A 27,187-nucleotide genomic window follows, 5' to 3' on the forward strand; every position below is an offset into this window, starting at 1 on the left:
TCTTTTTTCTTTCTTTTTTTTTCTTCTTTCATCCCTCTCTCCAATTTAAGCTCCGTCTCTCCCTTTCTCTTTAAATAAGATATATCCCGTGCGAACGAGGCACGAATTCGTTTTTCGTGCTCGCAAATCGAATAATACCAGCCTTCTCTTTCTCTCTCTGTCTTTCTGCCGCTTCATCGCGCGAGATTTAACTGCTCGGTTTCCAGTGTCGACGCGGAGAGTGGAAATTTCGCCGGAGATCGTCGCAGATTGAATTTCCGGGCTTAACTCGATAATGTGGACACGATGATGCGGCATAAAACTCACGGATAGCGGCGTAAAGCTGGTTCAATTTGAAAATGCAAACGAACGGTCCGACCAGGGGTGTTGTCCGCCGGCGCACGGACACCGGAGCGAGAGAGTGAGAGAGAGAGAGAGAGAGTGAGAAAGAGGCGAAACGAGCGGGGAACGCTCTCGCGCGCCGGCCACTGAATTCGGACCGGAGTTTAATGGCTGAACGACGTTTATTGCCGCGTCGTTTTATCATTTCAGCCTGGCCCCCTTCGAACCGAGTCGCTGCTTTCTCCCTCTCCTCTTTCGACCGCAACTCCTGCCAGCCTTCGTATTAAACGCGTCGGGACCGCGAGTTACGTTTCCAGCCTCGCGATAATTAAGATCACGACCTCTCCGCTTCTTCCGAGCTTCCTCGGGGGGGGGGGGGGCAGTCTATTAATTAAAGGCTAATTACCTCGTCGAGCCACCGGCATACAGACAGACAGACTGACTGTCCCGTGTTTTCTCGTTGGAATCGAGGTTTCTGCTTCTTTCTTTTCTTTTCTTTTTTTTTCTTTCCTCTCACTTTTCCTCTTCCTCTTCTTCTTCCTCTTCGTAATAATTTATGATCTGTAGAAAATCTGTAGAACGTTCTTGATGCTTCTGTTTCGTAGTTTCGTTCTGTTTTTTTTTTTTTTTTTTTTTTTACAGGAGCAGCTGACCAAGATTTCTATTTTGTAGTTGGTTTTGGTTTCATCGATGAATGATTGAACGTGATTGGAAAATCACAAATTATCTCGATGTTTCCCATTTTTTTTTTCTCTAGAGAATAAATTATATAGGCTTTGTCTCTGTTAATTTTTAATTCTCGTTAAGGATCGACCCTGTCGACAAATTAAGGATCCTCTGCCAAAATTTGGTTTTCGTCGAAGTCGATTAAATTTCCTCGAATTTCTTTTCGCATCCGCCATTCACGTCTCGTTGTCAGTGACGGTCTTCCGGTTGACGCAGGTTATACACCATTATACGGGGCCATTGCGATGACTCAGAAGTACAAGTCGCAAGATGAGTCATAATTGAGGGATGGAGAGTTAAACGGACACGTGTGAATTTCGTTCGTCGCCGATTTTATTGCAGAGTAAATTTTATTTTACACCCCTGCCGTATAAAATGTACGACGATCGATAGACAAGTGTGTAATACGTTCCAGAGATTCGAGCTCGCTGGCACAGAGAATTTTCCGAATGCTTGGCCAAACTGTCGGAACGTATTCTGATTACCATGGGGAAAGAAAAATGTAGATCCCCGAGTGGTGCTTTTCTGCCGTGTAACCGTTGAAAGATGCATATCGAGGGAAATGTTCGAAGCGGCACCCTTATACACGTTTCATGGGTTCTTCAGCTTTTCCCAATTCTCGTTCCATTTCCCCCTTTCTCTCTCTTCTTCTTCTTTTTAATTCTTCAACATCCGAAGCGGTACGTTCACAGATTAGAGAAGAAAAGGAAATTTCTTTCCCTTTCGCGTGATTTGAAAGAGTCTGTAAAAAATTCCCATACGTAGTAGCTATTAATACGTGTATATTTCAGATCAGACTTCTAGCGAAATTTTGAAGGTCACCGGTTAATCAATTTCAAAATGTTTACCGATGAAGCGAACATTTATTAGACAATCCCTCCAATTCGATCCATAAAAAATCTGTAGCTCGCAACTCGTCATTAATTATACGTAATAACTGTAAAATCTGAATTTCTCTCTGTTACTCTAATGGGATATAATCAATTGTAACAAAAACGAGGTCCGGATGGATTCGAAAGTTTACTTATTCAAAAAGATAAAAAGATTTGTTTGAATTTTATCTTTGAATCTTGAGCAATTACTTTGTTCGAAAGAATCGCCTTCGTCAGTGGCGTTTTCAGTTTCTCTGACATTTGCTCCAATCTATTCTCCTCGTTCTTCTCGGGGATGGCACATTCTGACAATTGAGAATCACTGACCGGTAGGTGAATTAGTTAAAGCATAGCCGGTCCCGGGGATCTTGTACACACGATGTAGAAACGATGTTACCGAGAAACCGGTCTTGGACCGTGGCGTGTACACGTACGGGACACGCGTGCACCAACACACACGTCACACACGTCACACATCCAGCTTTCTGGTGCTGGAGCATGGTGGAATCGCCACGGGATGAGGATACCTAAAGGCCAGGGAACGATCCCCTGCTGGTCGTTTTTCTCATTTTCTCAGCGCGCGCGTTTATCCTCTCGTTCTTGGCCGGGATCTCGCATTACGGCTCAATTTGGCCCGCTTTTCGTAATCTCGTTCGATCGATGTAATCTCGGCTCTCGGCAGCCGTGTACCCCGGCCCTAAAGACCCTCTTCCAAGGGTTCTTTTAGACGTTATTACGAATTCGAGCAGCATCTCGGTTTAGGTAACTCGATAATTCGATTAGCCCTTGGGAATCCTTCTGCTCGGCTTAACCGAGCTACATCCAAGTCTCGTTCCCTGCTTCCTTCCTCCGTCCTATCGTCCTCTCCTCTCTCTCTCTTTCTCTCTCTCTCTCTCTCTCTCTCTCTCTGCTACCCTTATCTCTCGCTTTCTCGACCTTCGATATTTCAGCCATGTCAAACCGTCGTCGTCGTTCCTGTCTGGAAGAGGACTGGTTGGAATTTTGGAATACCAAAGGAAGGGGAGGGGAAGAGTCGCGACGCGGCGGCGTATGGTTATGGTTATATAAGGGACCGCGTTAATACAGAGTACGTTCCATTAGCCAGGGAAGATCGATCGTAGAGATCGTGGAGATCGGGCCCGAGGAGTGGCCATTCGTTTCTCTCCGGTGAGAGATCCGACCGATCCGCTGCAATTGAAGCACGCGTTGCATAATAAGTTGCAGCTGAATACACTCGATCCAGCTCTGTCTCTTTTGGTCCGATAGAATTCGTTCTCTCTCTCTCTCTCTCTCTCTTTCTCTTTTTCTCCTTTTGCGAAATTATTTATCGGTCGGCTCCTGGCACAAATTCGCTTTATCTCGATCTGTATCCCCCCGTCGTGGCATTGTGGGACGTCGTGACTTGCCAGTGTCGCTCGCCGTGCACGGAGATCGATACGCTGTTGAACTTGGATCGAAGTTTCTCGTTTGTTGAACTTCGATTTCCACTTGGACGGTTGAATCTGAAAGTTCTCGTGCATTTGAGAGCATTTGTACGTTGCAATCCTATATTTGGTTGCGCGAAAATTTCTCCTTGATGTTGCGAACTGCTTCAAGCAGTCCGTTGTCATTCCCCAGTAAACTGAACATACAGGATGAGCCAAAAATCACGAGGTTCCTACTGAAATGAATCCGTAATTTTTTTGTTATATATTTTTTTCATTTTTTTTTTTTTACAAGTTAAAGTAGATTAGTTTAAGTTTATGTTTGAATTTTAAATTTAATTTGAAATTAATAAAATTATTCTTTCTTTGATGTTTTATTTAAAAAAAAAAAAAAGGTGGAAAGAAACTTTTGTCCCACCCTATATACGTATTTACTTTTTTTTTAAAACTTCATTTACGTATATATATATATATATATATATATATATATATATATCATAATTAAATTGTTGAAGTGATCGGTCTAGAAAGAATGCAAATTTGGCAAATGAAAATTCAAGATCCCGGATTTGGTTTTCGGAAAACATACAGAGGCTCACAAAAATACTCGAAAATTACAGAAGAATTTTGATGAATGTATGAACATGCATACAATGTTTTCGCGAAAAGTTGCTATAAATGCTCGTGTATTTTCGTGAGCAACTATATATAATACATATAATAAGAAGCATAACTGAACACACAATGATGAAAAATTTTATGACTTTTTGATACTTTAAACTTACAGCTTCGTAAAAGAAAATCATCATAAGAATCTACTCGGTCTCGTTTTAAAGCGTAAAGCTCCTACTTTGATTGTATCAGATTCGTTTTTTCCCAAAGATATTTTCACACCGTCTAGCGAGTATATTTTTGTTCTCAAAAATTGTAAAAATTCAAACGTTTGTAGAAACATTGAAAAACTTTGCTCGTAATTTGATCCACCATGGTTTTGAAAATTGAAATTTTCTTTTTACAACGATCCCATAAAACTTGTACGATTTTTTCTTGCCGTTTTATTAGGGCTAGATATAACGAAATACTGAGATCTTTTTGAATTTTTGTTGTTCAAAGTTCAATATAGTTTACAGCAAGTTTTAGAGGTTTGTTGTAAATGTTCCTAAATAAAATTCTTCATGTTTTTACACATGAGTGAGTTTTTACAATTTCTCCTTAAATATTTCCACTAATACTGCATTGTGTTAAAATATCTTGAAAAAAAAAAAAAAGACATGAAATCAAAGTACTGAAAACAGAAGCTTTTCGTTTTGAAATGATGTAGATTATTACATCATTTTATAAATTATTATTATATCTTACATGAATGTATATGATCTTTTCTAACGCAGTTACGACAGTTTAAAGTATCGACAATTTTTCACTTGAATTAATCGTGGTGCAAAACTGACTCCACGAAAACAATTCATATTTGTGAAAACGGAATAGTGACCTACAATGGGATTATGAAAAATTTTTTTGGAAAGCTAAAACAGTATGTGTTCTGCATCTTTCTTCTATACTACGTGCAAACACTCGACAAAATATCGTCAACATGTACAAAAATTCACGTGTGTGTTCGGTTTTGCTCGTTATTCCACGTACATACGTTCCTTCATTCCATGAATGTATTTCGATGTTACTTTGTCGAAACAGTTCTCTAGCGAATGCATGTGGCTCACGTTTCCGCGCTCGCGGACGACGATGAAGCAAGAGCGAGACGACTGGTTTCGCATTAGCGGCGGCACGTACCGCAGCGCGAGCATCGCGTTAACGCTTGTAACAACAGCACGCTTCTTCGATATTGCCTCTCGCCACTTTATATCTCCCACTGTCTAATACATTGTATCTCTTTTCTTTTTTTTGTTCCATCCTTCCAGTATTACGAGATGTCCTACGGGCTGAACGTGGAAATGCATAAACAGGTAAGCCCTCCTCGCGTTCATTTGAATTTCAAATGAATATCATCGAACCGCGCCGATAGAAGCCGTGAATCGTATGTATACACGAGTTTGTCCCCTTCGTTTCTACGTACAGGGTGTTCCACACGGATTGGAAAAGCTTCGCGCAGGAATTTTATAATTTAATTGCAAGAGCACGCGAGAGAGTACTTATAGATTCAGAACAGTAATTTAAATCAAATTTTAAACGATATCATAAGTCGTTTCATTGATCTGCTCGACATGCAGTTTTTAAATTACAATATTATATATTATAATAATTTAGTAAATTATATATTGTATTTAGTAAAATTTAGCTATAAATATAAAATACAAAATTTAACTATATTTATTATATTTAGTAAAATTACATATTATATTAATTTACTTGTAAAATATAAATATGTGTTTTATATGATGATATATTTATACATTATAAATATAATAAAATAGGTTATATTAATTTATTTATTATATTTATATTTACTTATCACATCAATAATCTACACCCCATAATTTATCAATCAGTAATTGATACCTGAATCGTCGTACATGCAAGAAAGTCTACGTTGTTTCTCCAATCATCTCAATTGCACGGGACACCCTGTACATGTACATGTTTCATACGTCTGTTTCACTCGTGTTCGCATCGCGTACACCGTTGCACAGGTGTGTCTGTGTGTGTGTGTTTGTGCGCGCGTGCGTGCGTGAAATTACGCGCGTGTGTGCCTGTTTTACACGCACGTGCACCGGTAGCTCGGTATAGTAATTACTTCGTTGACTTAACGCGCGATAGCTCGGCGTGCCTCGGTGAAATTTATGTTTTCATTCATGACGCGTGAACGCGCGCGCGCGCGCGCGAGCTCTGAAACCAACGGCCGGGCAATATCCGTGCGGCGACTTACTAATCGTTCGGCTCGGTGGTCCCGCGCGTGACCCTTAATCCGAAATTAAAGGGGGCGGGGAGAGAGGTTCGGGATTAGGGAGGCGATCCCCCAGGATCCCTGGCTATTGAATAAATATGTAAACAAGGTAATAACATGCAAATTGCGCGAGGGGAAGGCGGGGACCGGAGCCGAGTTGTCCTCCGACGACTTTCGAACACCGGAGAAAAACCGGCCACCTAATCGAACGCCCCTTTATTACGAATTATTGAGCGCGTTGCGTGCTCACTGTCCCCCTGAGGACGCTTCGATGCTTCAGCCTTCGGGCTTCTGTATTTCGACTCGTCCAACGGAACGCGGTGTATCGGCGCTATTAATTTGGAAGGATCAGTCAGCGACCTGTTGACCTGTTTTGGAATTGAAAAAGATAAATCGAAGAGTAATAAAGTACCTGTTGGTAGTTAAAATCCTCGCTACAATTCGACGGTAATTGAAATCAGATTTCACAAATTGCAAATACGTTTCGTTGTCCTGCTCAACGTAAAAATCTTCAAATTAAATGTAAGCCAGCACTGTATTGTATTAATATATAATAATTTATATACTATACTATACAGTATATAATTATACTATACAGTATATAATTATTTATTGTATTAGTATATTATATATAATAATCTTCTACCTTACCCTACTTGAGGTTGCTATAACATTTCTACGTCGTATGACGTTGAAATACTATTCTAGTAACGTTGCACCGTTAATAGAATTGTTCTTTCTTCGGTATTTTTTTGTCATTGAAAATCATGCAGTAACATCGTCGAATGTCAACGTTGAAACCCACAGGATACTGCAATCGGTATTATAATATCGAAAGTCGCTTGTTTCACTTTATCGTTGTGCCTTTGAAATGTAATTGTGCCCTAACAGTGGAAACTCTTTACGCGAATATTTATCAAGGGTAGCCACAGGTAATATCGTTTTTCGATACTGTAGAAAATTTTATTTCATTTAAAAGTTTATATAGTTTAAGCGTAATCTATATTATAATTCAACAATAAGCACACTAAATTAAGGTTGTGTTATAATAAGTTAAATCATTGTCACTAGACGGCAATGTTTGTTAAATTTGAAAAAAAAGAAACGAAATTACTTATGGATAATGTATGTAAATTAAGTTAATATTAAAAAAACGAAGTTACTTATGGCTGATATATATAAATGATTCGGGATATTTATCGATACCCGAGGAGTCGAAAACGTAAATGCAACGCTCCTGCAATACGTAACGATCGTACGAACTTAACGATCGGAGAGACAATTCGCGGGGCCGATTGAATTATGAATCCGGAGCACCGAGAAAAATTCGTCACCTCAAAGCGGTGTATTTAAAACAGGATCCGTTTCAACGTGAAACGCAAACGTGGCAAAAACGTCGGTTTGTCAACGAGAGGGAGGGACTATCTAGGTCGTCGCGCGGGGGAATTCCTTCTCTCTCTCTCTCTCTCTCTCTCTCTCTCTCTCTCTCTCTCGCTAAAATAAATCCCTAACGCCGAAAATATACTGTCAACGGCGCGAAACGGCCGTTTGACACACCGTCTGTTGTCCCGACGTACGTTTGATGTCGCGTCTGTCTCATTGTTTGCACGGAAAAATTACGTTTCTCGCGACTCTCTTTGAGCGAGCGCGATTACGTCATTCGTCCGCGGCCGGATATCTTAACAGGATTTGTCGCGCAGGAGAGCCGCGCGCGCGCGAAAGAGAGAGAGAGAGAGTGAGAGAGAAAAATGGCGCGAGGTTGCCCGATATGTATCTCTCTTGGGTACATAAACGCTTTCTGGTGCCTGTTAATGGGTCCCGGGCGATTTGTTTGCCGAGCAAACAGGCAGAAATAGAATTGGAAGTGGTTCGTTTGATATCGGGAATTAACTTGGCGAGGCGGCGAAGAGGGGGAAAAAAGTGAGAGAGAGAAAGAGAGAGAGAGATTTAGAGGAACGGAAAGAAAAAAAGGAGCGGACTCGTTTATCCCCCCCCCCCCCCCCCCCATTCTCTTCGCCACCCCTAAAGGGCTTCCCGTCGAAAACACATTCTCGATATTAATAAAGACAAGGACTGTCGCGTCATTTGCATCACAAAGATCGTCTCTCCGGTCGTGTTTTTCTTGCGCCGGCCGGCATCCATATTCATCGCGGCGATCGGCCGATTTGAATTTCCCGTTTTCTCGCAGCTCGATCGTGACCGCCATTGTAAATATCCCCCCGATTTTTCTCTCCTTCGTGCCGCACTTTCGCCCCCCCCCCTCCTCCCCTCCCTCTTCTTCTTATCCCTTTCGTACGTTGTACTTGCTGTTTTCTGTCCTCTCGTTCGTTTCGCGAGGGAGGGACGGATAAAAAGGAAAAAAAAAAAAGAGAAGAAAACTGGCGCGGTCCGCACCGGTATAATTTGTTGGCGGCGCGCGGCGAACCAAAAGCGGAACAGTGAAACGTCGTATTTCATTTCGCGCTCGCTTTTACGGCATTCCGGACGTTAATGTCGTCAATTACCGTACACGTCTTCGTCCGTTTTTGCCGTGGCGATTCATTTACGAGGGCCGATCATGAAAATTTATCGAGCCGGCCTCGGAAACGTTGCTCACCGCCCCGTCTTCTTCTTCTTCGTCTTCTCGTTGATGTTTTTTCTTTTTTTCCTGCACTTCCAGTGCAGGATTCTCCAACAGTTTTTCGAGCGATTGATTCACCCGAGTCGCTTTGACAACAAATGCGGGTTTTGGAGCTCAGAAGGTTTATTGATTGATTCCAGAAACAACGTGAGACGCAGTTCTCTCTGTTTTCATTTCACGAGTTTGTCTTTGATATTTTCAAGGGAAGTATGTACCTTCTATCGTTCGCGGAAATTACGTTGGATAAGTCGCGAGTTTGTCGTAAATGAAGATTAGATTAAATCGATGCAATTGTCCTCTCGGGACAATTATTATCTTTGAGGCAAGTTGTCTTTGAGGGAAGTAAAGTTACGTTGAATCCTGAGTATCTCGCTACAAATAACGTGAATAATAACAGATATTAATTACACGTGCTAGCAACGAAATTGAAATATTTGCAGAATGCAATAAAGTCCAGAGGCTTTCTTGTAACTTGACTTCACTTGGAACTCGAACAGGTCCTGTCCTCGAGTGACTATCTTATGAAAAATGGATATCCAAACTGGAGTTGTCCATACGTGGAAACCCAATAAGCTAGAACGACTAGCTAGTTGTGTTCCTCTTGGAAAATATTTGAAAGGCGTGTAATGCTTTCACGGTTGCAAAATCTGAAAACGACTGAAATTGGCAAATTCATTTGACGAAATTGAATCGGTAATTTTCAAATTTTTAGAATCCTGACACACACAGAAAAGAAAAATCATCACACGAACGAACGTGTATTTCGAGAAATTCTCTACGCTCACAGACGCGAGAGAATCTCGATCGCTAGTTTCCAACGAGATAAGGATAAGTAGCCTCGGTTCGGTCGTCCACAGTTCCCGGGTTCCCTGTTATCCCTCAGCCGAGTCACTCGTTCCTTCGTTCGGCTTCTTCGCGATTTTTCTCGCGTTACATCTTCACCTGCGCTCTTGCGTGAGCCAGCTTCCGCGCCGACGTGCCACGAATAATGTTCGCGTTTATTGAATATTTAGCAGCCAGGCTCCCGTTATTTCCTCGGCTTCCGGCGGTGTTCTCCCTCGTTCTAACCGGATGCACCCACCCGGATCGTAAATCGGGCTTCGTGTCGGGGGCCCTCGCGCGCGATGGTTTGCGAGACGGGGAGAGAAACGCGCGAATAGGCGCGAGAGGCGAAGAAACGCGACGAAAGGAGAACAACGACGAAAATGGTACGGTAACTCAAGACGGACAGATCGGTAATTATCGTTATTATTCGTTGTTTTTGTTATCTCGGTAAATATAGCTTACGTGTGTGATAAAAAACGTGTGCGAGGCAATCAAAGAGCTCGTTTCTTTGACCGTGTCAACGTGCTAGCGTAAATATTCGCGCGTGTATAAATATCATTATATAATGAAAGGGGTGAAATGAATTGGTGAAAATGGCACTGAAATAAGTGAAAATCAGTGACAGTTTTGGGGAATTTGTACAATTGATCTTAGTTCTTATTTTGATGAGACTGGTGACGTTTTAGAAGTAGACTGTGTATTATATTTTTCTTACATTATATACTGGTAATTTTGATGGGAAGTTGGAAGGAGCAGATGATGCATGTAACATACAAAACGTTCGATGCAAAGTATCCGCAATGGTGGAGTTTATTTAAAAATTTCCAACTTGCAGTCGTGGATGACATTCAACGCGGATGAAAGATGGAGATCGAAATGAAAGTGAAGAGAGACACGCAACCTTGAGGGTGGTGGGACAAGGTTTTTTCTTTTCTCTTTCGTCCGCGTCGCGGGTTACGCGTATCGATAAATCGCGCGGAGATTTACGCGAGTGCCCCGCTTCGTTGCGTGCTTTATTTCGGCCGGGCGAAGTGGAACAAGGCCGCAGCGGAGGAATTCTCGTCGGACGGCGCCGGCCGTGTTCTCGACTTATCCGCGCGGCGATAAATCGAACCGTCAGCCTCGATTCGACAGAGAGAGAAAGAGAGAGAGAGAGAAAAGTAAGAAAGAATCTTCGTTGCCATATCCGGCCGGATGAAACCGAAACGAGGGGAGGGAGGATTCTCGCAGCGGACCACGGCGTGAACGGTCACGCGGAATCGCATATCGATCGACCATTGTAAAAACTTCAATGGCCGCGCCGTGTCAAAAGCTGTTTATACACGATCGTACTTCTGCGGCGCGCAATTTCGTGCTCGATCGCGTTTATAAAATCAGAACCAATCCCCTTCACGGTTGCTATATTCGGCCCCCTCCGCCCCGAGGATGATTAATCGTTCGCTCGTTTATGACGAGCCGGCGTTGTCGTCCGCTCGTGGAAATAAATTAAAAAAAGAAAAAAAGAGAAAAGAAAAAATAGCGTGGAAAGTGGGGAAAGAGGGAGAAAAAAATACGCGGAGGGAGGGGGGAAATAGAAAATTGACAGCGGAAACGAGACAAAACGGACGACAGAGGGGTTGGGAGGGCGAAAGCGGGTGGCGGTGGTCGCGAGATGAGTAACAACTTTGACGACGCGAGAGGGTAAAATATATATACATATATATATATATATATATGTATATATATATATATATATATACATCGGAATGGGAAACGCGCGGACGTTTCGAATCGAATTTATCGGGCGTGTATTAACGCGGTCGGCCGGTCGGTCAGTCTGGTAAGTGTCTGCGAATGGCGGTGTAAACGCGCTCGATTTCGCCTGGATGTAATTAACGTCGGGTAATTCCCGACAATTACCGTCATCATCATCATCCATCAGACCGCAGTCGACCTGTTACGTTTTCCTGTTATATACCTGTACGATAATTGTCGTCTCGAATCGCTGGTCTCGCATCGATGCGCCGGACGCGCACGCAGTGTACACGCGCGCTCGTTAAAAACGAGAGACGGACAGCACGGACAGGATATCTTCTTCTAACAGCCGCGTCTATGAAACGGGTATTAGAGAGCCTTTGTGTGTACACGCTTCATAGAGAATTATTGTCACGCATCGGTTTATTAAATATCTTCAAGATTTTCATCGTTGTCAAATGCAGCTTTTCATAAAAAGAAAAATTTGTATCGTCGGTCCGAATTTTACGTATTTTCACATTGATTCAAATAAATAATTTTTATTAATTATTTCCACGAACTTTTTGCCCGAACATCATACACGCATGTGTTTGCCTGTATCCTCGAGAACGAGGACGAGTTGACGTCTTCGAAATAAACTGACGAAATTCTGAAAGACTCTGTATACTCGTTTGATGGTACGAGGAAGCAACGAGTAGAGCAGTTTGGAATGGATGAAATAGTAGAAGAGTAATGGTCGTAAAAGTAATACGACTGATAAAAATCCTCCCGACACGATGTCAGAGTCTACAGAGCCACAAAAGTATCAACCAAGTACTTAAATCCTCGATAGTAGAGAGAGAGAAAGAGAGAAAAAGAGAGTGTGTGTATACGTCGATACTGGATGGCGGTAATACGATTCTTATACTGTTTCTGCAGGCGGTAGATTTTAGAGCGCGAAATTTAAGTGGCCTCTTCTCTTCGTACGTGTCTCGAAGCAGAGAGAAGCTAAAACGACGTTTTAAAGAGCGGTGTAAAACGTGCGATAAAAATTCATGACCGTGGAGCGTGACCCTGTCTACCATGACCCTAGAACCATGATCGAAGATATTCGCGTATTAATGACCTCGAGAGGGTTATCTGGCGTAACAGTGGAACCTGTTATGTAACGCGTCAAGTCTCTCTCTCTCGTCTTTTTCTCCCATTCTCGCACTCGAGTACGTTACGCTCGTGGAAAAGTGCCAGCTCTTCGTCCTCAATTGTAGTCTGTTCGAGCACACTTTTTTCGACGAGTTTTCGTAGTATTTTCGTGGTAAACGACACGCGTGTGTACAAGTATATACTATCAGCGAGTTGGCAAGCGCGATGGAATGGAACGAGATAGTAAAATCGATCGGATTTGAAATGTACGTGGATCTCGATCGTCGAGATGGATTTAGAGGAAAGATGACATACCACTGATGCTTTGTCAGGAGCTGATTTTTTTTACGAATATTTTAGTTATCACAGGAGTTAACCCATTTGAAACGTAAGCGAACTATTCCACGATCGGCGATCTTCGATTTATATGTCAATCGAATGCCGCTGATGTCTCAACGTAGTAGCATAGGTAGAGTCGTGATACAAATGGGTTAATGAAAGATTTGGATACATAAAAGATTATGTAGTATATATCGTGCAACGTTCGATTGACGAATGAAATTGCAATTTATGGTACACATTCACGAGCTCAGATTCTTCAAATATGAATGACCGCGAAATGAATTGTGAGATTTGATGTTGATCATCTCGTGTTTCAAGCGCGCAAAGAATAATAAACACGTTGGGAATATAAAAATCCAAGGAATCCGAGAGACAGTGTGGATTGCTTAAAATCCGATAAGCTTGAGAAATAACCACCGAAAATCCGCGTGTGTGAGAGCGTCGCACTGCGGAAGATCTCGCGGAGGAAAAGGAATTCTTTTTTCGCTCGGCTCGAAAACGGAATTGATAATGGCATCTTATTCGAGAAGATCGCGACAGAGCCAGCCAGAGTCTGTAGAAGGGCGAACGATAAAAGGAAACAGAGAGAGACATAGAGAGAGAGAAAGTCGACTGAATTGGGTGCGGTATTTCCAGTCAGGCAAACTCGAGTTTGCCCCGGATAAAACCTTCCTCCTCGGTCGCGTCGTCTCCGAGTAACATCCTTCCTATCCGCGAGCAAAGAGGGAAAATAAAGAGAAAAAGAGGACAAAGAGAGGATCAGTGGGTTGGTAGCAGGAGGAGAGGGTGGGTGGAGAGACGGTACACGTACGAGCGAGATCGAAGCCGGTGCCGGTTGAAAGGACTTATCGTGTTGAGGGATCGCGACCGTGGAGAACGCGTATCGGCTACACTGGGGAGAGGGAGCAGCTCCATCGGTATTGCAGATTCCTTCGCTGAAAAAGACAGCTTGCAGGAGGAGGTGGAAGGCCGCGCCAGGCCAGGCACTGTGCTCGTATGATAGCGCGGCGCGCGGTGCGCGTCTCTCTTTCCCGCTGGAAACCAGCGGGAAGAGCCGAAGGATAGGAGAAAAAGGATGTAAACGTACCGTAGCGCGGATAGACATTTCTGTGTATATTTTATCGTGCACATATTGCGACTCGTTCTTCGCGGCCGTGCCAAGCCACACAACGCGCACCTATGCACGTACGTACGCGTGCTACGCGAACAGAGAGGCAAGATATACACGGGATCGAAGTTACACGGATACCCGAACGTTGGGCGAGGCGGAGAACGAGAGAAGAAGAAGACGACACGAGGAAGGACGAGGGGGGTGGATTGCTGTCTGCTGCTCGATGCGACGGCAGAAGGAGGACGAAACGCGCGACCGCGAGAGAAGGACCGATGGCCAGGGGAATAGAAACGAGTACCAGAACAGAGAGAGGAGGGCGAGGTGGGGAGGGGGGGAGGGGGGCAACATGTGTGCGTGGAGAGGTCGGCGCGGTAGCACAGGAGAGCTCGATTTTTCCGATAGCGAATTTTGCTCTTCGTTTTTCCTCCGACCACCGGTCTCCCCTTTCCCGCAGCCTGCACACACGGCTCTCTGTCTCTGTTTCACCATCAGCCTCTCATCACCGATTCACCCTATCCCGTCGGCACCGGCGACGTGCACCACGTTTTCCCCGGCGTACCATTCATTCCTCCGCCCCCGTACTCTCTTTTCAACCACCACTACCGTTACCACCACTACTATCACCGTCACCACCGTCGTCCTTCTCCGCCTCCACACAAAAGTCCTCTCTTTTTCCCGTCACTGTACTCTGTCCTCTCTTTCTCTCTTTGGGTCTCCATCTGGTCCTCTGGCTCCGCCGGCGCGTAGCGCGGCGGCGGCGGCGGCGGCGGCCCAGGCGACCAACCCGGCGGTGGTGCTGCAGACACAATAAAACGTGGAAAAAGCGACGGCCAACGGTGCACGCGGACGGACGTGCACGGTGAGAGAAAGAGCGCGGCGATCGGGTACACGACCGTGTATTAGGTTACCCTCTGGGTCCGAGAGGCGATCCTAGAAAAGAGAGGAGAAGAGAGAGATCGCGGCGGTCGATGGTTTTGAGAGGTTATTCATGAAGCACCTGACGAGATTCCACGACCGCGTCCCGTCGTACTTTTTTTCCCCGCACCACTCTCTTTCTCCGTACGGCAGTATCGGGGGACAATGGATGCCGGAGGAGCGGGACGAATTCCGAGATTTACGAACAGACGAGGAACCCACTCTCTTGCTCCGAATTCGATCGAACGGATAAAAGGATCCAGACGTCTTTTATTGTTAACGGAGATCGAACACACCGTGAAGTGTCACGCGTGAAACGCGATATAACCAACGCGGATGTCGCAACGAGCGCGATCCTTCGTACGGTGAAACAGGGAGAGGGTGAGAGCGCGACGGGAGGGTATTAAACTGCGAAAAATCGCGGTGCATCGCGTGAAATCCGGCGCAGGAAGGAAATTAGTAGTGAAAATACGATTGGGGCGGGGTGAGGTGGCTGGATGGTGCGGGATGGGGGCTTGGGTATCGACCAGCTCTCGCGGGGTATTTCGCAACGGGGTTTTTCGCGGATGTACTCGTTAAACCGATAAATGAATAATGAGCAGACTGTACGGGGTTGAACACAGGACGCGCGAGGCCGGGCGCTGGGAACGGCGGAAACCGGGGGGTGATGAAAAAGATGGGCCGGGCGGGCGGCGGGGCGTGCGGCCGATGCAACGAGTCGAACGCAAAACAACGAAATCGAATCACTCTCGGTGGCCGCCCGGTACTTTTCATGCGTGAATTTTCCGACTGCTCGACACGTATTGCAGCTGCGGAATCGCCGGTAATAGCTTTAGCAGAATCGAGAGTAATGCCCGAAAACATTTACAATACGCGTCGCTTGCCGCGAATAAAAACGCGCCGATCGTTTAGCGGCGATAATACGCGCGCCGCGTACAACGCCAACAACAACCGGCAACGACCAACGTTCGCACAGCGAGCGCTGGATAAAATGGTGGGTTGAAAAGAGAGGGGGGGAGGATGAGGAGGGAAAAAATAAACAACAGATGGAAGAGAAAAAGTGGGATATGATCGAATGAAAATTCGATAGAGACGCGATCGGCGGTGTAACGATCCTGACGAACTGAAATGGCTATAAGCGGAGTTTTCTGTTTTCACTCGACGGATGCATGTTCTTGATGTCATCGATAATGCTGTTGTGCTTCGATAATGCTCCGTGCGTACCAAGATCTTTCTGACAATCAAAAGATCGTTTTGAGGTGTTGCTGCTGTAATTATAACATTTACTCTTCAAAATTAATTTTGTTGCAACATCGTGCACGTGCGAGTAGTGTATCGATTCGTCGAATTTAAACAAATTTGTCTCTTCTGTTTGGTTGAGAAAACAAACACAGCGCAACTGCAACATATGAAAATCGCGTAAAGATCGTCCATCTGTAACACTCTCGAGGATTCCCTAAAAGAGCCGAAAGATGCGCATCGTACGCGCGTCTGTTTACGCGATTTTCGAATGTTGCAGCCTCGGAGATCCGTCTTCCTGCTCCCTGATCCTCTTACTTCTTCCCTCCGTGTCTTTTTTCCCTGGTTTCTAGAAAGGTTGCAGAAAAGACTGCTCGAGGAGAAAGCTATAAAACTGTTACGCGTGTCGCGTCGCGTCGCGTATGGTAGTCGCAGCGGGGTGGCTTCCGGTAGTAAAGCAGCCGTTGTTTCATTGCGTTCCCTTCGAAACTGCTTACCAACCGTCCTTATAAAGCGCGCGGAACGATAATTTCCTTGGAAAAGTCCCTCCTTTCCTCCGGGGAGGGGGGAGGGGGCGAAAAGTCGCGTCGAGTTATCGATCGTCGGGTGGGAAGCAAGCACGGCAATTTGTTGCCGCGTCGTCGGGCCAACGGTTTTTTTTTACGGGCTCGAACGGGCGTATTCTAAATCATGAGCGATAAGCTACGCCTAAGCCGTGGGCTCGGGCTATTTACATTTAATTAATCCCGGGGGAGCGCGACCCTGCGCTTTCCCAGACACCCTGCGGCTTCGTATTTATGTACTCGCGCGAGTCGGCTGCGAGTCTCAGGATCCAACCAGCCCAGCAGCACCTTCCTTCCTCCCGACCGTTTTTATGCGCGACGTTTCGCACTTTTATCGATGCCAGGGTGTTAGCATTATGCCGGCTATCAAGCGGAGGGTGGAGAGAACACCCTCTCGTGCGCCGTTGGGAGTCGTTAAGAGGTCACCTCTTTTTCTCGTTCTCCGCGCCTCCGTTTTACCGTTCCGTCCCATCCGACAATCTGACGTCGTTCTTCCTCTGCCTTTTTTTTCTCCCTCTTAGTTAATTTCTCCCTCTCTCTTTCTTTTTTAAAATTTTTTTTAATAGTTTAGCGGATTTTTTTTTTTAGAAATTTTAAGATTTTTTTCCCAAGTAAAGTTAGGAAGCTATCAAAGGCTTGAGGTATTTTCATGTAATCTGATATCCAAATTAGAGTTGGTATTGATCTTTTGCACTCGAAACGGTCAAGTTTTCTGTTTAAATTGTATTTTAAACGTTGACGTCTAGTTCCTTTAAAACTTTCACAATTTTTCAACAATCGACGAAATGCTCGTTTTCATCCACTCTCACGAGACGAAGGGATTATTTGAAAATTCGTCGAAGGTTCGTCGAACGCGTCTTTGGTTTTCATTGACAGGCCGAAGCTTCCGGAAAATTTGCTAGAATCAAACAATCAGCGATCGAAGCGGAGTCAGTAAACTGTGTAATTACGTTTCTTTCGAGAGAGCCGCTCGTCAAACGAACGATCGTCGGAAAGGTTCGACAGTGGGCGACGGGTCAATCGTTAACGTCGATCCTCCCGTGAAAACGAATTTTATCTGCAACGCGCGCAGAGATACTCTCTCCGGTATCGTCATCCCCGGGCCTTTTCAAATCGGCAGTTCCGCCGAGGAAAAAGGAAAACGCGGAGTGCTCCGGCGCACGGTTTAATCCACGGTCTCGGATTACCCGAGTAGGAGAACAACCGACACCGAGGTGTTATTTAAACGCGACGGGCGTTAACGAACTCGAAGCGAAAAAAGGAAGGAGAAAAGGAAAAAAAAAAAAAATGATGGAAACAACACGAACGCGGAGGAAACAGCCCCGAGATTCAGCGACCTTTGAAGAACGCCTTTGGCAAACGGATCGTGGAAATTTCTGCTCTCTTACCGCCCGACGGATCGCTGAAAATCACCTCGTTGCCCGATCTGAAAGCTTCTCTCTCTCTCTGAAATTACGCTCTGTATTAAGGCGGGCCTGCGGCTGGAATTAACGTATTACGCTCGGTATGTATCCGTTTTCAATCGCGCGGATTTATGTCGTCGACCGATCTTTCTCTCGCTGATCCGCTGATCTCGTTTGCTCTCGAGTATCTCCGGCCATTTGAATTTTCACTTCGATTTCGTGAAATTTGATTTTAATGCCGGTTTACGAGCAGATGTAAACGCGACTTTGAGGAAGTTTATTTTGAACAATTTAAATTATTGTGTCGAGATATTATCGTTTCGAGATACTTTCAAATTACCCTAGAGGTCTCATTTGTTTCAATCGATGTCGAAAACGAAAGTCCATTAATTTTCTCAATTAATCTCTTGCGCTGGCAACTGATTCGCGGACCATAACGAGTGACCGAACCGTACCCAATAACTCGTCGCTTTCTTTTTCTTCTGAACTCGTCGGTATGATACCACTGGATGGAAATTATCAAGAAGTAATAAAGCTTATAACTTGTTACATTTAAATATACTTAAAACTGAGAAAAGCACGTCATACCAGCGCAAAAGTTTATTTCGTTGATTCAGAGTGTATCGCACCGTATCTCTGCTATTAAATTTATTATTTCAAGCTTGACACGTCGATTGACACGTTTGAGAAAGGAATTTCATGGCTGATAAAACGCGTCACGATAACAGTGTCCATGCCCCAGACTGAAATTCCAAAATAGTTTGAAATTTTTTTTACCACGTTTGCACAGACGTTGAAACGAAACGGGAAGAGAAACACGGGCACGATCAATAACGAATGCCAAGAGAACCGGATCGATTCATCGGGACAGAAGTTCATCGAGAGTAACGCGGAGGAGGCGCTCGGCTCCCCCTGTTGATCTTGCCGTGCATAATCAGCGGCGAGTTAATTGTGCCCGCTATCAGCCGGGCACGAAGGTCTTGTTTTCCTCAATGTTCATCCCGGAATTACGAGGATCCCGCTGACAACGATAATTCCTTGGTGTTGGCTCCGTGGATGTCGGTTGCGCCTGTGTGTGTGTCTATACGCGTGTTACCCTATAGACTGAGACCGACCGTAAAGTCGCGTTCACAATGCGAATTCCCGTCGTGTCTGGCGACGTCGTTGTCGTTGCGAATGCGCCCTGAGGCCACCCTCTCGAGCACCGTCCCTCAAAGTACCATCAACCACACCGAGCCACGTACGTACACAGACGAAAGGGGGATGCTGCTATCTCTACAGAGCCAGAACGAGAAAGAAAATAATGAATCGTTGAACGGACAGAAAGAGAGAGAGAGAGAGAGAGAGAGAGAGAGAGAGAGAGAGAGAGAGGTATAGTGCCTTAACGAGAACAGTCGGGAAAGGGTGTTCCCTGGATTTGAAGCCGGTGACACTAATTTGCCTGCTCTTCGCGCCACGTCCGATATCATTCCGTCGCGTTTTCACCACCTCCGTGTTAATTACCGCGGCGGTACTTACCACCGGGTAAGATAGAAACGAGTTTCGCGGCAGAGGAGGAGGTGGAGGTTCTTTTGCCTGTTTTTCATGCACCCATGGAAACAATGGGCGCGCGCGCAAGAGCTCGCTCCGGGGTAATGGCGGTCGGTTACGCGGCCGTTCTCTTTTCCTTTCGCGCGCAACGTTTGAAAAAAATATTCCCCGTTTTTCTCCCCGTTCTCGGGCAGAATCGCGGCCTCGATAACACACCTCTCCGATTGTTTCGGTCTACGTTTTGTTCGCTGCAGCCCTTCCCTGCCCCCCCCCTCTCCCCCTCCCCTTGCTGTTTGTTCTCGTGAAAAGTATCTTTTGTCGATGGTCTGTTTGGCTTTCGGCTCACACGGGCCAGAGACAGGGCTCTGGCATTTGACGACCAACTTTTCAACTCGGCGGAGTCGAAATGCGCAGCTGTTCTTCCCTCGGTGCACAGAGGATGTTAGGTGTTTCGTCTTCGAATGGACGTTTCCGAGATCTTTCAACCAGATTTCGAGTTGAACGGGAACGAAGTACACTTCGCGTAAATTTTATTTCCACAGCAAGCAATTCTCTTGCTTTCAAAATCGAGGTACAAGTTATCCAGTTTAACTGGTCGACTATTCTTGCAGTTTTTATTCGTCGTATCGATAGAAAATTAATCCCGCAACGACATTGTTCCATCTTCGTTTTACCAATGACCAGTTAAATATTCGACTAATCGAATCTCTCTGTAGGCTACGTGTTTCACCAGTCGAAACGATCAAAAGTCCAACAGCGAAGCAACAACAACACGCTCCTCTACAAGGCGCAGGCCGTGTTCGGTTAACGGTGTCGGCGAGAAATCGGCGAGCGCGTAATCGTAGCAAACTATTCGCAGCAAACACGAGGCAACCGAGCATCTCCGCGGAGATTCCCTCTTCGAAACTCGAGAACAGTCGAAATCCCGTCGCTGGAGCTATTCCGCAGCTAACATACTACATGCCAGCCCAATAATCGTGGCCGGCTACAGAATACTACCACGAGAGCTTCACTCGAAATCGAGAGGATAGAGAGTCGCTCCCTTCCTTGTCCAAAGAGAGTAACAGAGAGAGAGAGAGAGAGAGAGAGAGAGAGAGAGAGAGAGAGAGAGGAGGTCAGCTTCGGCGGCCAGACCGTTAATGTTTAGCGCAATCAGCGATAATGGCGGTCTATGGCGCGTTTAATCAAGGCAGTAGCCCGTTGCGGCTTGCGGTTCGAAAGCGGCCTGCCCCACGGTGGAAAGGAAAGGGTCACTGTATGTACACGCTCTCCTCTGTCCACGTGTGTACGTTCTCTGTATGCGCTTGTGTCCATGTGTATCCACGAAACGAAGAGCAACAAAGAGAGAGAGAGAGAGAGAGAGATGGATGGATGGATGGAGATAGAGGGAGTAGAACGAGAGACAGGAAGGGTTGGCGAACAAGAGGGTTGAACATATCAGGTGGGCTTAGCGGTCTCTGCTGGCTCGGCATCGCCTCGACCAGAGAGTGACCACTGTACACGTACACTAGCCAACGCCAGACGGGCTATACACACACGCGAAACAGCGTCTGAAACTCGCGTCTCTGCTGCCAGGGTCGCGAACTCACCCTCAACAGACACTGCTCTACTCTCGTTTTCCTATTTCCTCCGGTTCGTTCGCCTTTCGTCGCTTCGTATTCTTTTCTCTTACGGGGTTCTCTACGCCCTGTTTGCACGTATAGTACGGAATCGCACGTTTCTCTGCTCGTCATCTCCGCTTCACAAAATAGAAGCATATTCGCTTGCGGTCGAAAGACGCTCATCTACGAACGTAGATTTTGTATGGCTTTGTTTCTTAACGTTTCACAAACTATCCGCCGGTCTTTATGGCACAGATGAACTCTATGCGTCGTGTCGTTCGAGATTTCGTAATCGGGTCGTGTGCGATTCGGTGACTTTGCGTCCCCAACACAACATTCAGGTGGAGTTGTAATTCCTGTCCGTTGCATACGATGCGGTGTGTCCTACTTTTTGAACGAAATTTTACTTTTAGCGTCCAATCAGACGAGTCCTTCCTCTCTGTTGTATCCACCTGGACGTCTGAACTTTTATTGCACTGTACGAGCAAAAAATAATAAGTGAGAGCTACACGAACAGAATTTTACTCCAGTTACAAATCTCTCAAGTCACGATCATAATTTATTCGCCACAATTGCCTGTTACAGCTACGCTTGAGCGAAATTCTCTTTACCGACACAGCCCTCCTGTATTTTCTTACAAGTCACGGATCGAGCTATCGAGCGAAAGATCGCTACCGATACATTCACGCGGGGATCATCGAGTTCCGATGAGAGGCCGGTGGATTTATCGACGATGGCCATCACGGTGTGTGCGGCGGCGGTCTAGGGGTTTCCCCCGGAAACGCACGCGTAATCGATTATTTACGACAAATTGCCGGGCGGTAATTTATTAGGAGTATCCTCGGGTCGCGATAACGCGATTTTCTCGTCGGTAACCTATTTGGCGGCTGCAATCTCCTGGCAACAGCCCCTAGTTTCCTCTAATACCTGGGGCCTGGCGGCGCATCCCTCTTAATAGCCGAGTCGAGTCGAGTCGAGGCGTGGCGTGGCGTGGCGTGGCGAGACGAGACGAAGGCTCTCTCGCCCGTTGTTATTGACTGCTACCGGCACTTTCGTGGCAACCGTGTATAGAGGCCCCGGCTTTCCTGCTCGTCTAATATCCTGAGTGCCGCTAATTTGCCCAGCCGTAACCTACTGACACGCTGATCGATCATTGTGCGCGCCGCGCGCTCCTCTCCGGTCCTCTCTGACCGGTACTTGGGTACGCGCCACCACGCCACCGTCCCTCAGGGCGAGAAACACGAGGCTGGTCGTGTGTTCGAGGAAGAGACGGAGATGGAGCAGCCTGGGAACGGAGGGATCGCGAATTGCGCGAGTTTAGGGACACGGAGATGGATAATTAGGTACTCGAGGGTAATCGAGCTCCTCCGCTAACCGCCTACGCCCCGGTGATCTCGACGCCGACGACGCACACGTTGCTGTTCAACATCTTGTTAACTTTGCTCCGTTAGAACACGTAGACGACGTACTGTATACTGGGTGGTCTCTTTCGACGAGGGCCATCTAAATGTCTTTTCGAATTGCGACGATGCAAACATTTTTTCATCGACCTGACGCGAATGGTATTGAGAGGCCGAATAACTGATACGAATATTTTTCTTCCAAGGTCATTTTTTTTTCTCGGAGTTTTTAGCTCGTTGGTTTTTTTTCATATTTTTTTTATTGTGTTGTGTAGCTGGTAAAAGATACGCTCAGATATGCAAAGAACATGACTTAAACCTTGAATATTGTGCCTCTTTTAAACACTGGCCACTTTTACTGTAAATGAATGACAAATTTCGATACGCTGATTGGGGCTTGAAGCTGTTAGGAGAGATTATCACTGACGATGATCGTTTACACTTATTATTCGACTGTCTCGATTGTCTTAACCGAGATTTGTGATCACGATAGAGATAGATTTATACGTAAAACTTAAATTTTCAAGGTCATGTTCTTAACATATCCGAACATACTTCTTTTACCAGCTACACGATACAGTAAAAGAGAAAAATATCATTTGTTCATGTTAGACAAAAAATATTTTTTGCGTCATCACAATTCGAAAAGATATTTAGGTGACCTCACCTTCTATATGTAACGCCTGAAATGTCAGAATTAGAAACAGGTTTTGTGTAAATTTGTGAAAAGTAACTACTATCTAATTTATTGTTTGATTTCATTCATCGTGAGATTCCTCGTCTTAAAGTTTTTATTTGTACAGTGCGAAGATTCTTTGTTTAATCTTCTTGGAGGATTACTTGTTCGTAAATTCTAAAGAAGTCAATTTCTTATTCATTTCCGTCGACATCGATGTCGTAAATCACCAAGTTTGCAGCTTATGATGCGGCGTCGAATGCGTTACACGTTCCCAGAAACGTCAGCAATGTTTCTACGTACAAAATATTTGTGGAAATATTTCCGAGTGCAGAGTAACGCCAACGTTTGAAAATATCGAACGTGAAAGAAAGGAATTTCGTTGCATCGCGTGATATTTGATAGTTGCGGAATTATCAAATTTTCGTTTCTCGGTGAAAATTGCTAAAAAACACGCGAACAGTAAAAACTGAATAATAATTGCCAGACAGTCACTATTATCCAATTACAGTTATTGATTATCTCACAGTTCTCCAACTCGGTAATTTTCGCATCGCGCGATTCCTTGCGAGTGAAATTCATCCTCGGCCAAGTTCAATTTCTTTTTTCACAGAGCCGATGTTGTAAATCTGTTTCGATCCGCGTAGCGTTTCTCGCTGTAAGAAGTCGAAAGATAAAAGAAGTTTTTCGTTGGCGAAGTTCACGCGCGGGTCAAAGACGAACATTCCAGAGGATCGATGATTGATGCACGCCCAGCGTGAAACTCCTTTTTGTACCGTGTAGTAATATCGCCGTACATCCGGTCGACCGTGATTACTTATAGTTGCTCACGAAAATATGACCTGTTCCTGTCAATTCCCCGAGGTATTCGTTTTTCTTTATCTTTCGTCGCAATCGAGCAAGGCTGAGTAATGTACCCTTCCAATGTCCGATATCTGAAGGCTCTTTCTCGAGTGTGTTTTTAGCTCTCACGATCATCATGTCAGTGCTCGCTTCTTTACTTGATGTAACAGCATAACGGAATTCTATTTGTTCTGCCGAATTTATCGCGAAGATCGACACTTACCAATTGTCTATTTATATAATGATATTGTTCTCTATTAACCCGACGTTCATGACTATTGGAAATGATCTATTAGCACGTTTCGTGTTCTACGTCGCACATTTTACATCCAGTACTTCATGCTTCGTATCCCACATTTTTTACTCTATGTGCTATTATAAAACGTCGCGTTTCATGTTCCATATTCCACTCATTTTGCATCCACATTCCACATCTTAAATTCCACATTCCACGACGTATATCCCACATTCTACATCCTATATTTCACATCTCATACTCCATATTGTTCCTCACATTCCATGTCCCATATTCCACCCACGCAATATTTTATCTCCTATATCCTGTATCCCACATCTTATATTCCATATTCCTGTATCCTATATTCGACATCGTATGTTCGAATCCTACATCTTTCACATCTCACATTCCTGTACAATAATTCCATTCCTTTTCAATTGTAATGCAAGCAATTGCCGGAAAAGTTTAGCGTAAAAAGTCCCACAAAAATTTCACGACAAGTGATTTTACTAAATAAAATTTTGGGAAATCAATATCCTGGTCCACAAAGCTGATTTCTAGACCGCTTCGAAATTTTTCACTCCAGCAAAATAAACACCATGTTCTATAAATTTCGCTGTATATATTTTATATATTTCAGTGAATTTGTATGATTTTAGATTTGGAGAAAATGCAAGTTCATTTGTTACGAGAAACATAAAAAATTCTTACAAAAAAGTTCAACGTTCAATGAACTTCTACAGTTATAGTTTGATATTCAATGGATTTAACTGTTGCGGTGAATATTGATAATTATAATAATGCTGCGGGAGTGAATTTTAAACACCATATGGGATTGGTAGAACGTGGATGGGGTAGAGAAGGACTATCAGCTACCCGAGGGTGCTAGTTGATAGCTCTTGTTCACCCTATTCACATCCCAGAATCATCCTGGTTAAGTGCTCGAGTCCATCTGACAGCAAAGCGGATTGATTGATTAGCTCGAATGTAATTCTGCTGGATTACATTATCAAATCCTAAACTCTTCTTTTCTTTTTTTTTTTTTCTCAATTTCGTTTCTTTCGTTCATTGTCAACTTCTTCAAGTTATTCACTATCTTTTTTTTATGTCCGATTCGTGCTTCGTAATTCAATAACCTGTACTCGCGATTAAGATCCTCGACGTAATTCGAATTAAATCTCAGGTGCAGAACGATGGGAGGGGACGAAGCGAGATGGAAAAACGTGCCTGAATCTCGTCACTCGCCGTTTGAACCAAAATTAAGTAACAGTTGTAACGATGGACACCCGTTGTATCGAGGAGAACAAGAGGAATCGTTGGGGTGTTTGGGAGAGGGAGAGGAGGGCCTAGGCACTCGAGGACGAGAAAGTAAGAGAGAAAGAGGAGAAGGGGTTGAAAGCTGGAGTGCTGCCTCAGCACTCTGACGTTCAAACATCCAAACATCCCGTTCTTTCGCCGTCTGTCAGGTCCTCCTTCTCCTCCCCCCCCCCCCATTGGAACTCGAGTGCCACTTATTCTCCTCCGTCGTCTCTTTCTCCTTCTCTGATCTCGTAGCAAGTCCACTTTACTTCCTCCTCCTCCTCCACCTCTTTGCCAACTACGTTTCTCTCCCCTTTGCATTGGCAATATCGGAGCGCCTATGTCGCCGACCGATGCCAATGCACGTAACCAGTGCAGGTAACAATGACAGCCCCCGCTCCACTCCCTCTGTCGCTCTATCGCTGCGCTCTGTCTATCCATTTCACCTCGGTGTTTCGCTACGTTTCTCTTTCTCTGTCCATCATCCATCTATCCGTCCGTCCGTCCGTCTGTCTATCCTCGTGTATCTCGCTTTCTGGTTGGATCCCCCGGATTCAGATGTATATACAAAGACACACGAATTAGGGAGAGAGAGAGAGAGAGAGAAAGAGAGAAATGCAGGAGCATTCTCTGCGCAGCGACCACTCGAAGTCATCCCTCTCCTCGACGAGCAGCCACGATGAACCCCTGAATTGATTGCAGCCTGTTTACCCTCGAACATTCACACATAATGGCCGGTCCTCCTCTCGATTACCCTCTGTCTTCAAAGCTTAACCTCTCAGACTGTTCTCCAGCTGTACGCATGATCAGTCATCGATCTTCCTCCATCGTTTTCTTTCTTCCTTTTTTTCTCTCCTTTTTTCGATCGGGGGATAACCGAGGCATAGGGTGGCCTTTCGTATTCGGCGCTCGAGGGCAGGGCCGAATCTATTTACGCAAAAGCGATCGGATTTATTTGTTTCTTTTCTCTCTCATGTTAGGTGGAAGATGTGAAAAGATGTGGAAAGGACGTGTTGATCTAGGAACGATGAAGGTTGTTAATTGAAGAAACAGGACAGAAGCTGTTGTTCTTTTTAATTCGACGCGGAAATTACTGAAACGACTAAAAAATATTTTCATCCGAAATTTACGTAATTTCATATACTTCAACGCTGTGACAATTCAATTTCGATATTTGTATTTATTTTTATTCCATATACAGGGTGTTTCGTAACTTGTGGGACCCATTTCGGGAGCTGATCGTACGCCTAAAAATAATGAAACAAAGTCATATAAATATATGTCCTATCTGTCTTCGTTTATGAGATATAATGAATTTTATAAACAGAGCAAACTCTAGTAGGCTAGTTTCACCAGGAATGGTACATTCAATTTTCATAATAATCATAATTGGGATGAAGAAAACCCACATGTTATTGTGCATTCAAGACATCAACACCAGTTTAGTTTAAACGTATGGGCAGGAATAATTGATAAATTTTTAATTG

The 27,187-nt window shown here is 44.8% G+C and overlaps 1 protein-coding gene across 3 annotated transcripts in view; it reads left to right on the top strand.

The window, feature by feature from the left end:
* LOC122537828 (protein groucho-like) overlaps window positions 1-27,187 on the top strand; it is a 171,720-nt gene that overhangs the window by 74,104 nt on the left and 70,429 nt on the right. For 2 of the 3 annotated variants that reach the window (XM_043671429.1, XM_043671428.1), the window contains exon 4: window positions 5,260-5,304. The exons of the other annotated variant lie outside the window; for it this stretch is intronic. In XM_043671429.1, coding sequence (XP_043527364.1) covers window positions 5,260-5,304 — 45 coding nt within the window. The remainder of the gene's footprint in view (window positions 1-5,259; window positions 5,305-27,187) is intronic. 3 annotated transcript variants of the gene reach the window in all.

This window comes from Frieseomelitta varia, unplaced genomic scaffold (genome assembly GCF_011392965.1).
Source record: "Frieseomelitta varia isolate USP_RPSP 00005682 unplaced genomic scaffold, Fvar_1.2 scaffold_933, whole genome shotgun sequence".
Taxonomy (NCBI): domain Eukaryota; kingdom Metazoa; phylum Arthropoda; class Insecta; order Hymenoptera; family Apidae; genus Frieseomelitta; species Frieseomelitta varia.